This window comes from Heteronotia binoei, chromosome 8 (assembly GCF_032191835.1).
Source record: "Heteronotia binoei isolate CCM8104 ecotype False Entrance Well chromosome 8, APGP_CSIRO_Hbin_v1, whole genome shotgun sequence".
In the NCBI taxonomy this organism is placed as follows: domain Eukaryota; kingdom Metazoa; phylum Chordata; class Lepidosauria; order Squamata; family Gekkonidae; genus Heteronotia; species Heteronotia binoei.
The window spans coordinates 30468174-30481605 of NC_083230.1; the positions used below are offsets into that span (position 1 = coordinate 30468174).

The window sequence follows — 13432 nt, forward strand, 5'->3', positions numbered from 1 at the left end:
GGAGGAGGTGGGATGGGTGAGCATGGACTGGGAGGAGGTGGGAGAATGGACTGGGAGGAGGTGGGGTGGGTGGGAGGACGAAGGAAAGAAGCGGGTTAGTGACAGGACGGGCGAACAGAGGATGCGAAGGAGGCAGGGCAGGTGGGAGGAGGAAGGGAATTGGCGGGGAGGAGGCCGGATGGGTGAGTGGAGGACACAAAGGGATGAGGAGTAGGCAAGCTATGGAGGAGGGGACCGGGTGGGAGGAGGAAGAGGCAAACTAGTGATTTGTCTGGGGCATGGGGAGGGGGGGAGGCCAAATTCAGTACCCCCGCCCTGCTGGCACCCTAGGCAACCACCTAATTTGCCGAGTGGATGGGCCTGGTTACACCATTCCTTTCCCCCCACTTTCACTGCTGAATTGACTGGCAGTGGGCAGGTGAGTATGACGGGGGAAATTAGCAACCCTAACATTCCATATGGGACTCCAAGTTGCAATAAAGATCATCCTGGAGGAAAAATTACACGTTCCCAAGAATAGAATATTTGCTGTCCGAATGTTGGGGGGGGCGGGATTTCTGCAATGTTTCTTTTGCAATTAAGTGGTCACTGGTGTATAATAGCGAGCTGAGATGTTAGAAACACTGGAGTCACATGTCCTAAAAATTTCTTCATGGCTCCTGAAAAATCAGGGTAAGTAGCTGTAGTCCAAGCTATCTTGACCTCAGTCACCAAAGTAATTTATAAATGCATCCTGTGATGGTGACAGGATATTAATAGAATAAGGAAATGGAGGCTGGTGTTCAGGAAGCACCAGGTTTTGCATCACAGGTTGGCTATGTTACATGCTAGGGAGTGTTGGGTCATCTATGAGCTGGATCCAAAGGTGAATTTCTGCACGCAGAGGCAACTTCTGCTTACAGAAGGACTGTGTTATACCTCATGCTCAAAAGCTACAAGAGAAAAGTGAAGCTAAATCCAAAAATATATATATCTTTTGCTTATCCAAGGCTGTGATCAGATGGGCATTTTGCCTGACAAATTGATTTAAAGGGCTTGGTTAGACAGGCACAGCTGTCAGTCATTCCCCAGTCACGCTCACCCCACTCTACAATGAGTCCAAGACAGAGTGAATAGCCATCAGGTGGAATCTGGTGGCAATGGTTCTCCTTAAGGTCCTCCTGCATTTCCAGACATCTGACCATGGGGGAAAACAACACCAAATGGGTTGGCAGCATGAATCCATCAATTCATTTCTGGTGTCCCCCCCCCACCCCACCCCAGTCTGCTGTGCACTTCTGTGCATGTACCAGGGTCTTTTTTTTTTTTTAAAAAAACCCCTTCCTCAGTGGCTGGCATGCAGCAACAGTGTGACCGCTCTGCCACCACCCCTGCACTATCTAATGGTGCATTGGTGTGCCTTATCTGATCACAATTCTCTGTTCCCAATTAGAACAGAGATATTTGTGGCACCAGCAAAGCACCCTAAGATGCCAGTCTGATCACAGCTCAGGAGTCCAACTTCTTACATAGTCTGAAGCATGAGAACAGTTCTAGAACCTACCTACTATAGGACTGCATATGGCGTGGTGGGATCCAGCCCTAAGTATACAATTTAAAAAGGAGTTCAAGCACTCCTACTACATAAAGAGCTATTCAGGTTGTTATCACTAATAATGCTTGAGTTGTACCTTGAAAGCTATTATAGGTTTTGTGCTAAGGATCCAAACTAAGGATCATTGGGGATGCTCCCCACAACAAGACCAAGTTCATCTCTTGAAATTCCTCAGTTTGAATTCATAAGGAAGCTTATCCCAGTCAATTTAACCTCACAGTTATTTAAAAACAAAAACAAAAACACAGATCCATGCAAAGCCAACAAGGATATTCTCTCACCAGTGTAGTTACATTATGGTGAGGGTACAAGCTTCTGTCAGGTCACAGCATGCTTTGTTTTAGCATTTTTTTTAGTCACAAATTTTCACACAAATCACCTCCGCAAAGGCTTCCTGATTGATGTGCATAGCTCAGCTTAGGAGCAGGCAGGAAAAAAAAAAGTTAATCACAACGTCCTGTTGCTAAAGCAACTCTTATGGCAGATTAGTGTGAAGTAAGCAAAGCGTGAATGTACTAGCAGCATGCTGACCGTGACTGGCTAGGGGATCTTAAAGCTGGATTGTCACATGACCAAACCAACTGCCCCTACAAACCCAGTTTGTAGTTGGCATGACTCTACATTAGCCGGATACATTGTGATGCTCCTATCTTTAAAAAAACAAAACAAAACCCAGTCCATATGCAGTAATGTTTGCTCATTCATTTTGAACATGTGTTTACAAGTAGCTAGAAAGAGCACTTTGGTATCCATTAGTTTCGGGACATGACATCATATAATATGAGCGACAAGAGAAGGGTCTGGGTTTATTTTGTGGGGTTTTGTGTGTGTATGCATGTGTGCATGCCTGGAAGTCATGGCTGACTTCTGGCAACCCCTAACGCGGCTTGGACGTTTCAGAGAGGTGGCTTGCTTGCCTGCCTTTGTAGCCCAGCCCAGATATTCCTTGGAAGTCTCTCATCCAAGTACTTGCCAGGGTCAGCCCTGGTTAACTTCCAATATCTGATGAGATTGGGCTTGCCTGGACTAACCAGCTCAGGGCACAAAGAGGGGTCTGGTTGATGAAAATGCTTCTACAATGGGGAGTTTAAGACCAGAAAAATATATTCACAATACATTTCTGGCCCTGATTTGGATCCTGAATAAGACATTTGTCAGAGTCATAGTTCAGTGATGAAGCAAATGTGTTCCAATTGCATACAGGGATTTCAGGAAACGGGGACCGATCACTAGAGAGCCACATGTAAGGGCCACCAGTCAGGGACTGATGATACAGGTTTAGAGGAACTGTTGGTCAAACTCAGCATAATTTTTTTAAAAAAGAGATGTCTCCTTATGTACCTCTTTTAGAGACATATGATAAAGATCTGCAAATAATCTTTCCTGAAGGATAACAGGACACAGAAAACAAACAAAAGCAATGGCTGTAGCCTTTTTGTAGACGTGGAATGTTGTCCAAATTGAAAATGTAATTCTTCTAAATATACTATCATTTTCTGGAAGCATATATTGGCTGAGTTATTTACTTCAATCCTCTATCTGTGTAGCAGTCACATATGGTCCAATAGGGGCAAGAGCTACAGCCATCTGACAATACATCTGAAAAAAGAACATTCGTTTAAAATCTGCCAACTTGCCACGTCCTTTATGCTGTGCTAGCTTTAGACCCTTTTATTTTTTGCTCACTGTAAAACGATGAGCAATGCTACAGCGCTAGAAAGCTTGCTTGCTGCTCTTTATCATATCATTGTGAATTTATCTTGCAACAAATGAATGGAAGGGGTAAGCAGAACATGAGTCAGTTTGTCAAAGGGTCAGCAAAATGACTGGCAGAGAGGAAGAGAGAACAGCAATTTTGGTAGGGCTTCTTTTTTTTAAAAAAGTGATCAATCTCTCTCCTGCAAAAGTATCAATCCAGGAGGGATAGTTAAGCAGTAAAGAAATTTTGAACACGTGATTCTTTGCTTAATTTTGGTTGCTTTGTTTTCAGTTGTTTGGTGCTGGTCACTTTGTTCACTGATGACAGCTGTGAAACCAGCACAAAAAGTATTGGAAGAAAAGACCCTTCCTTTCTTCAGACTCCTTGAAATGTCATTTATGCTTCCTTCCGTACTGTTGCTCTGATAGAACTGAACATTTTGCCAATAGCCTCATACAGTGGGTCACAAAAAGTGTGGATGAAGATGGAATAAACTCGGCCAATACACTGAATCTCAATCAGATAGCTCCTGATGCAGGGCACCACTGCCCAGATGTGGAGGAATGACAAAATGGCAAAGTAAATGCCCCAGATGAGAGCCATGGGAATGCCAAAGAGTGCAGACAGTAAGCGATAAAACCAGTATTTTGTCACAGTGAAGGTGGTGAAGCTGGCTTTCCAGATCCCGTCGAAACTGTGAGTTCCCTCAGGTTCCGCGATCACATCTTCAAAGTCAATCTGCAGACAAAAGGTGATACAAAGTCAGAAGGAAATCCAGAACCAGCTATCAACTGTGTATGTTGTCAAGCCACCAATCTGAAAAAATAAACTCTGCGTTTATTACAGCAAAAACTGATTGCACTTTGAATGCCGACAGGTATTGGTGTGAACGCTGATACATAATATCCATGTTTCCCACTACCCAGGGGAACTTCTGCCGGTGTAATGCTCATATCTCAAAACACATGCAGAATTCTGATGGCAGCTCTTGGGGGGGAAATCTGCAACTGGTATTGAACTCTCAAAATTACCGTGTCAAACTATTTTGACTACACACATTGAATTTTTTTTTTAAATCTTTGTAGCATTTTTCAGACACTGTCTGCTGAAGTTTAATGCTTTCACTGAACTAGACCTAATCTAAAGAGTTTGGGGGATATCATGTAAATGAACGGCTCCAATTTTAAGTACACCTCATAATACAGCTCATTCGCTATGAAAATTCTAGGGTTTTCACTCATGAAATGCTAGGGTTTTTTTCAGGGGTCTTTTTGTAGAAAAATATGTGGTGGAGCTCATTAACATAACTCATTAGCTTATGCCGCCCCCCCCCCCAGCCAAAAGCAACCCGACACAAAAAAGGAGAGCCCAGGTGAGTGAGGCCTGCTTGGGCTGGCTACCCCACCTCCCCAGTCAAAAGGCCAGCAAGCCACCTGCGCCCAAAATCACATAAGAAGTGGAGAAAGTGTGGTGGGGGCTTCTCCAGGGATTAATGAGGGCTGCTGGGGGCATGGCAAAGCCCCTGATGGCTGGCAGGCTGCCCGCTCTCCTAATCCATGGATGTTTATGCAGCTGCACCTACTATTTAATGGACAAGGTAGGTGGAAAGGAGGCGGTGGAACCCTCAAAGGTTCAGGAGCTGTGTTCCTGTGAGCTCCTGCTGAATTCAAGGCTTAGGTATTTTTTAAGCTCTCACCTGTTGTAGCTTACCTAAACCTGCTTGTACAATACGCCCTCTTACACAAGCACTTGCCACTTCTCTGTAATCTGGGGTGTTTTTGATGATCACTTTTCTCTCCCCTGCACCCTCCCCCAAAAGAAGTTACCCAAGAAAATACACAATTCACAGCTTTACACTGAATTGCCAAAAGATCCAGCAACTCTGTCATAACATTTCCACAAGAAAAATAACAGAAACATGTTCAGACACAATAGCTCATCCACATGTCACCTGAGCATGTCTTTGATAAAACCCACAGCACAGGATATTTTATTACAGCCAAAATAACCAAACAGTGTAGGTATTTCAGATCAACAAGAAAAAGAAAACACAGTGGACTGGAGCCAAAAACAGCTTGTGGGATTCTACACAGGATTTAGGATTTCCTGACCACTTCCTGCTTCAAGACCTTATGTTCACTCTAAAGAACTGCTCCTGAAGCAGCTAATATAGTGTGTAGGGGAAATGGTGACCTCTCCAAGTACTAAGAAAAAGGGCCATCCATTTGCACATGGGAACTTTGAAGCCAAGCCAGTAATTCCAGTGTTTGACATATTTTAAAAAATATAGATTATTTCTAAATTTGTTTTGGACTTTGGTATAATGAGCAAATAAAAAAGGCTGTTTCAGATAATCATCAGTGAAAACTCTATGTGCACACTGGAGCAGTGAGCTAGCATCATTACTGAACCAGCATTATTTACATAACGTAAAATGTAACATGGGCCATATGTGTCCAAATGATGCCCCCATCCACTTCCCTCCCTCAGATGCAAGATTTTCCTTCTGTTTTTCTTTCCCTTATGTGACTGAGCTGTCCTAGTCAGTTTTCTTCTTTCCTGAAGAATTCTGGCTGTCCTACACTGTCACAGTGAAATATTTTGGCTGTTTGCTTAACTCATGGAGGAAGGAATGGGAGCCTCCTTTAACTTATATGACTTAAATTGCACTTGAGAAATTTTTATATTCCATCTTAATAACATATTTTATTTAAACAGAGGGGAAAGGTCAGGTAAAATCAAGGGTAAAATTTCTGAAGGAGCTCCAGGAGTGGAATTCTAGCAGGAACTCCTTTGCATATTAGGACACACACCCCTGATGTAGCCAATCCTCCAAGAGCTTACAAGGCTCTTTTTTTGTATGCTCTTGGAGGACTGGCTACATCAGGGGTATGTGGCCTAATATGCAAATGAACACCTGCTAGAATTCCACCCGAGTAGCTCAATATAGATAACTCAAGTAAAATCAGTACCAGACTTTAGTTCTTATGTTTCAGGTTAATGAGAGTTTCTTAAGCTATTCAAAGTTACTTAAAAACTTTATGTTGAGATGCTTTTGTTCCAATATTCTTCAAACACTCCAGCATACTTCTTCTGTTTTTAGTATTTTCTTGACTCTTTTGGTTTCCAGAAGGCTGGTACACTCTTTACAGTATGCAAACACCTTTCCAGTATCCAAACACCAGTACTTGTCTTGAGTTTTTAACAGACTCATGGTTTCTACAGGCAGTTTTTAACCACACCAGACTAGGGATCTCTACACTCTTCAGAGTTAACTTCCTGTTTGACTGGCTAGGGAATTTTCTTCTCTCTCTAGAAAATCTATCCTCTTTCCTTGGTCAGATCTAACTCCTTTCATTGACAAACTACTCACTTGCCTTGCCAACTTTCTCCAATTCCCCTGTGTTAAACTGCTCTCAGTCAGGGCTGAATTCTGAATGAATTCCCCTCAGCATTCAGCTCTCTCTGCTCAGCTGATGCTAACTAACCAGACTGCTTGGAGCAGCCTGTCACTCAAGGTTCTGTTTCTGTGAAGAATTAACCCTTCACAATCTTTCAGCTGTTTGTACAGCACTTCTAAGCTTTTAAAAAGTGCAGTCTGTCACAACCTGCTTCAGTAAATGTATATAATTTTAAACCAAGGATCTTTCTACCATGCTTCTAAGGGGAAAGGATCATGGCAATTGGACAATACCACATGTTATACTGCCTACACAATGCATTATATTACCAATACAAGGTGAGGGGAGCATAGATATAGCCCTACTTTTTAATTGCCATAGGTGATTAATTTTCCTTCCTCAGAATGCACACTCACAAAGGGTTGAAGTGAAAGGGGCTGTTCTACAAGCATAACGACATTTCTGACAGCCCAACAGCACTTCCATTGGCACAGGATGGGAGGAACAATTCACAACCCCAATACCATTGATGAGAGTCCCTTGGCTCTCAGGAACAGAATTTTGGGGGCATGGTGGGTTGCAGCAGGACAGGGAAGGCAGAAAAGTCCCATTCTGTCAGCTTTACTCAGGTCAGAGTTGATCCAACCCAATGGATACACATGACTATTTTCCACCCCTACCATGTGACCATTTCCAATAATGGTCACAGACCAGATGGAACCTGGTTTTGTGAAGAGTTTAAAATCAGGTTATCAGGAGTTCTGCAATCTGAACAATCAGGTGTGCCTAAATTATGTTGGCTCAAAACTGGACTCTGTGCCAAACCATTCCAAAGTCCAAGATTAATGTTACTGTCAGGCAGTGACTGAAGAATGCCACCTTGTGCCTCCATCATGGTTGTCAAGAACGTAAAGTTTCAGAATCAAATGTTTTGTCAGGCCCTGCAACAGACGACATTCAATAAAGAGGCTGTTCTCTCTACTCCAAGCTGTCTGGAAAAGAGCATGTCTGGCCATTGCTACCATCTAACAACTTCAACATATTTGGGATGAGAAGGCAGTAGTTTTAGATTTCAGATCTGACTGAGGTTTCCAAAAGATTTTATCTTAACTGTTTCCATTTCACAAACTAAACCATAATTATAGATTCTGAAGAGTAATTATGGTTTATGTTTCTTCCAGTTGTCTGTCTATCACATTTTTATTCCACCATTCATTGTATGAGTTCACATACAAAGTTCTCCTCGATTCAATACCCATAAAACCAGCAGGCTGAGATAGGGTTGTCAGGTCCCTGTGACTCACTGGTGGGGGGTGGGAGGGAGTGTTTTGGGAGTGGGGTGGGACTTTATCCCCAAACAGCGGTGTCTTCAAGTGACATCCCCAATGCAATAATGTCATGCAGAACTGATGTCAATGTCATCATGTCAGGGACGTCATGCATCAGAGTTCTGGTTTGAGAGGAAAACTCTATGGTAAAATTGCCTTCAAGCCATAGAGTTTTCCCCCCAATTGAGAGCATTGACATGTGACATCTCCAACATGATGACATCACCTCACTGTGATGTCACTGCGATGGGGATGTTGCTGCTTGGGGGTGGGGTTTCCTCTGCCAGCAAGCTGGTCAGCAGCAGGCAGAAGCCCCCAAAATCAGGTAATCTCCCACCTGGGGGATGAGAACCCTAGGCTGAGAGAGGGAGAGTGATTGGTCTCAGGCCTCCCAGCAAGCACACAACAACTGAAATTCACTTGAAGGTGGTTGCTGGGATTACAACTAATCTCCAGCCGACGGAGATCAGTATCCTTGGAGGAAATGGTTGCTTTGGAAGGTGAACTCTATGGCATCACACCCCACTGAAGTCCTTCCCTTCCCTAAACCCTGCCCTTCCTAGATGCCACCCTCCAAATTTCCAAGAATTTCCCAATCTGGAGCTGGCAAGATGGCTAGTGCAGATGACACACTGTCTGTTCTGTTAGAACTTCTAGTTTTCAATAAATTTAAGTTAATAGGATTTTTTTTAAAGCTAGCAACTGGAATCAGGATATCCAAAGGATTAAAAAAAAGGATAAAAGTGATTCCATTTTTCTGTGCTTTTAGAATGGAAAATAGTGCTCAGTGAAATTTTATAGTAAAAATACTGGAAACAAATAAAAACCTCTACACCTGCAAATATCTACTGCCATCCAAATTCAATGTGACTAGTACTGATTGTAATTTTAATGAAGAACACATTGCTGGATTTGCAAATGCAACTAAAAATGATTCTATGATTAACATAAAAGGAAAAATATACCTCAATATCTTTAATCTACAACCCCAAAAGTATTGTACTGAATGTCTACCCATTGCATGGCAAATTAATTGACTGGTCCTCAAAATGGAGAGTGAGAAATCATTTGGCCTCACTTATCAAAGTCACACTAGAGTCCATTGATCTTTTAAAGTTGATAAGACTACCAGGCCCAATATGCTTTGAACGCTTTCTTCTACATTTTCGCTCAAGCCGAATTCCATCTTATATGTTTGCACAAGCCTCCAGACTTTCCATACTTGGGATCAGGTTGCAGACACATTTTAGAAACACACAAGTCCAGAGATTAATTCCAACGAAGGAAATTAAAGACTCTAAGATGGCAACCAAAAAGCAAGCCTACAAGGTAAGAGTAGACTGCACAAAAGTCCAGAGTGTATTAGATCAACTTATTCCAATTGACCGACCCCCTCTCATGAAGGTGGTAGGGGTAAAGCTTCCTAAGCCTTCAACAGCTACAACACAATTAAATGCTACAACACAGTTATCTCTGCCTAATAGTGCACCCGTATCTGAAAGGATTACTATGGAATTCAGCTGGTCAGAGGAAGAGGTGGAAACAAATCTCCTCTCGTACTTTAAAAACTTACCATCAAGTGAGCAAATTTCCTTGCTAAACCGTTTAGAATGCCTGGTATCCACCCTGAAGGACTTAAAGAGACCCTTCCCTTGATAATGAAAGGGCAAGGAGTCTTAACTCCCCATCCCTAAATCACCAAAGAAGGCTATGGAGGAAGATAGAATTCTACCCCCTCTAGAACCTACGGTTTTAATTAAAAAGCAGAGCACCCTCTCAAATTTGAGTGTTTCCCCAGATGTCCCTGAGTTACGTATGATTGTCGATGAGCCTTTAAACAACAGCGAGTGTGGATAATCCAAAACAACCTTTGATTGAAGTTCCTAAAGCCTGACAAGTCCTAGACCAGCACATACCAGAGTCTGTAAATCCCTTGAAAATTATTTCCCGGAATGTAGCAGGTTGGCCTGTTGTAGAAATAATGACTACTTTTTTCAGTAGAACTACGATATAATTTTAATACAAGAAACTTGGTCGACTAATGAATTGTGGGTGGATGGTTACCACTCATATAAGCTAGCAGCTACACCAGGGGCGGGCCCTGGAAGGCTCAAAGGAAGGTTGGGCATTCTAATATCCACCTCGCTGAGTATAAGATGCGCTCTCCTACCGCCTCTGAGAGTCCCTTGAACTGCAAGAAGATCAAATCAGTCAGTCCCAAGGGAAATCAACCCTGACTGTTCCCAGGAAGGTCAAATGCTGAAGCTCAAATACTTTGGCCACCAAAATGAGAAGGAAGCACTCACTGGAGAAGATCCTGATGCTGGGAAAGACAGAAGGCAAAAGAAGAAGGGGATGGCAAAAGATGAGATGGCTGGACAGCATTACTGATGTAACTAACACGAATTTGAGCAGACTTCCAAGGATGGTGGAATCCAGGAGGGCCTGGGGTGACTTTGTCCATGGGGTTGCAAAGAGTCGGACTTGAATGTGTGACTGAACAAGAAAACCACCTCTGAACCAGCAGCTATGGCAGTACTTCTAAAATTTGGATCTGAAGTAATGTTGGTGGTTAATTTATACTTCCCACCTCAACAAAGAAAAGCAAATGCTACAATACTCTGGGCCGATCTGGAACATTTGGAAGATCTCATAGTCGATAACTGAGCTGCCCTGAGCCTGCTTCGGCGGGGAGGGTGGGATATAAATCCAATAAAATAAATAAACTCTGTTGACAAAGTCCTTATAGGTGGTGACTTTAATAGACTGGGCCCTGACGATCACTTTCCTCATGACAAATTTAAACTGCCAAGAGCCAAAGAGGATGATGAAGAGCTCCATACTCACTTTCTCCATTCCTTTAAAGATGGCACAGCAAATTATGCTGGCTCCTGCCTCGCCACCATGGTTAAAAGATTAATCTTTTTATTTTTAATAGAGGCACTGTTGGGGACCACTCTGGGGAATTTACATTCATGGCCAGAACAAGGTGTAGTACGATTGATTTTATATTAATTAACGAAACACTACTGTCCTTTGTTAAGAATCTGCAGGTGCTCCCTGAGCTGGGGGGGGGCATCTACCCCTTTTGCTCCATCTGGTATTAGTAGGTTATCAGTACCATCTCATGACCCAGCCTGGGACCCATATTACTCCCTCAAAGAAACTGGGGTGTTGTGTCAAATGGTCTGACCAACTGGAACAAGGATCTAAAGTAACTTTAGCAGGAGAAAAAGCTACGGAGTATCGAGCTGCCATGGTGGAATTATCTCCAGGTTATGACCCAATGATCCCTTTTGAGAATCTAATTCAGCTATTAAACCATTTACGGACTAATGAAGCCAGTCCACAACCAAACGAACTACGAAAGCATTCAATGAGATGGTTTGATAAGGACTGTCTGGAGGCAAAAGGGCTCTTCTTTCAACATATAAGGCCTTTAACACTGCTTCTCTAGCTGATATATCGGCATTACACCTCTCACTGATGAATAAAAAGAGACTATAAAAAGATAGTGGCACAAAAGAAGAAAGCCGTCATAATGGCAACATGAGATCAATTAATACAGGCAGCAAAAGGTAAAAACTCCTCTATCTTCTGGAAACTGACTTCAAAATTTTCATATAAGGATTTCTCCCCCATAGATTCCTTAATCACAGCTGACAGTTGGGAGGCATACTTCCAGAAGCTTTATAACGAGAGTCCTTTTGAATCTTCTGTCCAGTGGCCTGATAACCTCCCAGACTGGCCCCGTTTCTGTGGATGAAATCAAGTCACTGATCAACCAACTTAAGAGGGGGAAAGCCCCCGGTATTGACAGTATCCCACCTGAACTCCTAAAAAATAATCCTAATTGGTGGGCCTCTCCTTTGGCCTACTATTCACATACATTGTCATCACAGGGCACATCCCAGAGGAATGGGGACAGGCAATAATAGTTCCATTCTTCAAGAAAGGGAGGGACGATCCAGCCAACTACAGACCGATCAGTCTGCTTAATATAGTGGGAAAACTCTATGCAAGCCATCTATTAGATAAATTTAAATCTTGGATAGAGCACAATAATTTACTGGCCAAGGAGCAGGCTGGATTCAGAGAGGGTTGATCTATTTTGGGCAATGTTTGATAATGTAACATCTGTTAGATAAGTACGCAGCCAGTTCTACCATTTCTTTGCACGCAGCGTTCATTGATCTAAAGACAGCCTTTGACTCCATATCTAGGAAAAAACTTTGGAAAAGTTAGAAACTACTACTATCAATCGAAGGTTTCTTCATTTAATGCAAGCATTATATGTTAACACATCTATTAGAGTCAGATGTAATAGGAATGGACACCTAACCAACTCCATTCCAACAGCAAAAGGGGTGAAGCAAGGATGTGTCCTGGCACCTTTATTATTCATCTTTTATATCAATGATATGGTTAGTAGCCTAAACAACACTTCCTGTCACCCCCCTACTTTAGCTAATAGAAAGGGGCTGTTAAAATGCTTTTTTGTCTAGGATGCTGTGAATATTGCCATGACTGTCCTCCAACAGGAGACCAGAGGCCTGCAGTGCTGCCACTGGACCATCGACAGCAAGTACCTGCAATAACTCAGTTGTATAATTACTGTATAATTACTAAGAGAAGAAACTGTTAGAAGCAGGTTTCTCCCATTCTACCCTGAGCTGCTGCTCAAAATACTGTGGGAAAGGAGAGGCTTCGTCTCTGGGAAGAAATTCTGTATTCCCTCTAGCTCTAGTTTTAAACTTCTTGGACCCAGACTCCTTGGGTTTTTCCTCCATGGGCAGTTTGCATATTTTCAATGCTGATAAGGTTTTTGATAATAAATACTGGTAGTCCTCTACTCTGGGACCTTGATCTCTTCCTCCTCCTCCTCAGAAAGGAACTGCCCCCTCTCTGTCATCTGCCTCAGGGCCTAATGCTCCAGAATCAGCCCCCAACTCCTGAGGAATCCCATGTCTAAGTGACAGCCTTGTGGGCCAGGAGGAAGGAGGTTGTAGGAGGGATTGATTAGGGTAGAATGTAGGTCCTGGCACCATAATGCCTACTCTAGAGTAGAACTTGCCCATGTCTTCCTACAAGGCCTGTCTCAATATCAGCATAGAATCCGGGCTTGCAGTACTGGGAAGCGTAAGTATGTTACCCAGCTGATGTGGAGAAGCCACTGGAAGGGTTTCCTGGAGCACTTCGATCTCCCTCAACCCTCAAGACATCTTGACTCAAAGGCAGGAACTGCTGGGGATTGAGTTCCAGACACCCAAAATGGCCACAGCTGCTTGCCGTTGAAAGCCCTGATGGAGCAGTGGGCTCCTCTTGCAAGCAGTTAGCGTGAGCTAGCTCACAGATTTTTAGCCTCCAGCTCACACATAGCGTGGGCTCCTCTAAGCTGAGTTAGCGTGAG

The 13432-nt window shown here is 43.1% G+C and overlaps 1 protein-coding gene across 2 annotated transcripts in view; it reads right to left on the reverse strand.

The window, feature by feature from the left end:
• Window positions 1–1765: 1765 nt before the first annotated feature.
• CAV1 (caveolin 1) overlaps window positions 1766–13432 on the reverse strand; it is a 54934-nt gene continuing 43267 nt past the window's right edge. For both annotated transcript variants that reach the window (XM_060244862.1, XM_060244863.1), the window contains exon 3: window positions 1766–4031. In XM_060244862.1, coding sequence (XP_060100845.1) covers window positions 3690–4031 — 342 coding nt within the window. In that variant the 3' untranslated portion in view covers window positions 1766–3689. The remainder of the gene's footprint in view (window positions 4032–13432) is intronic.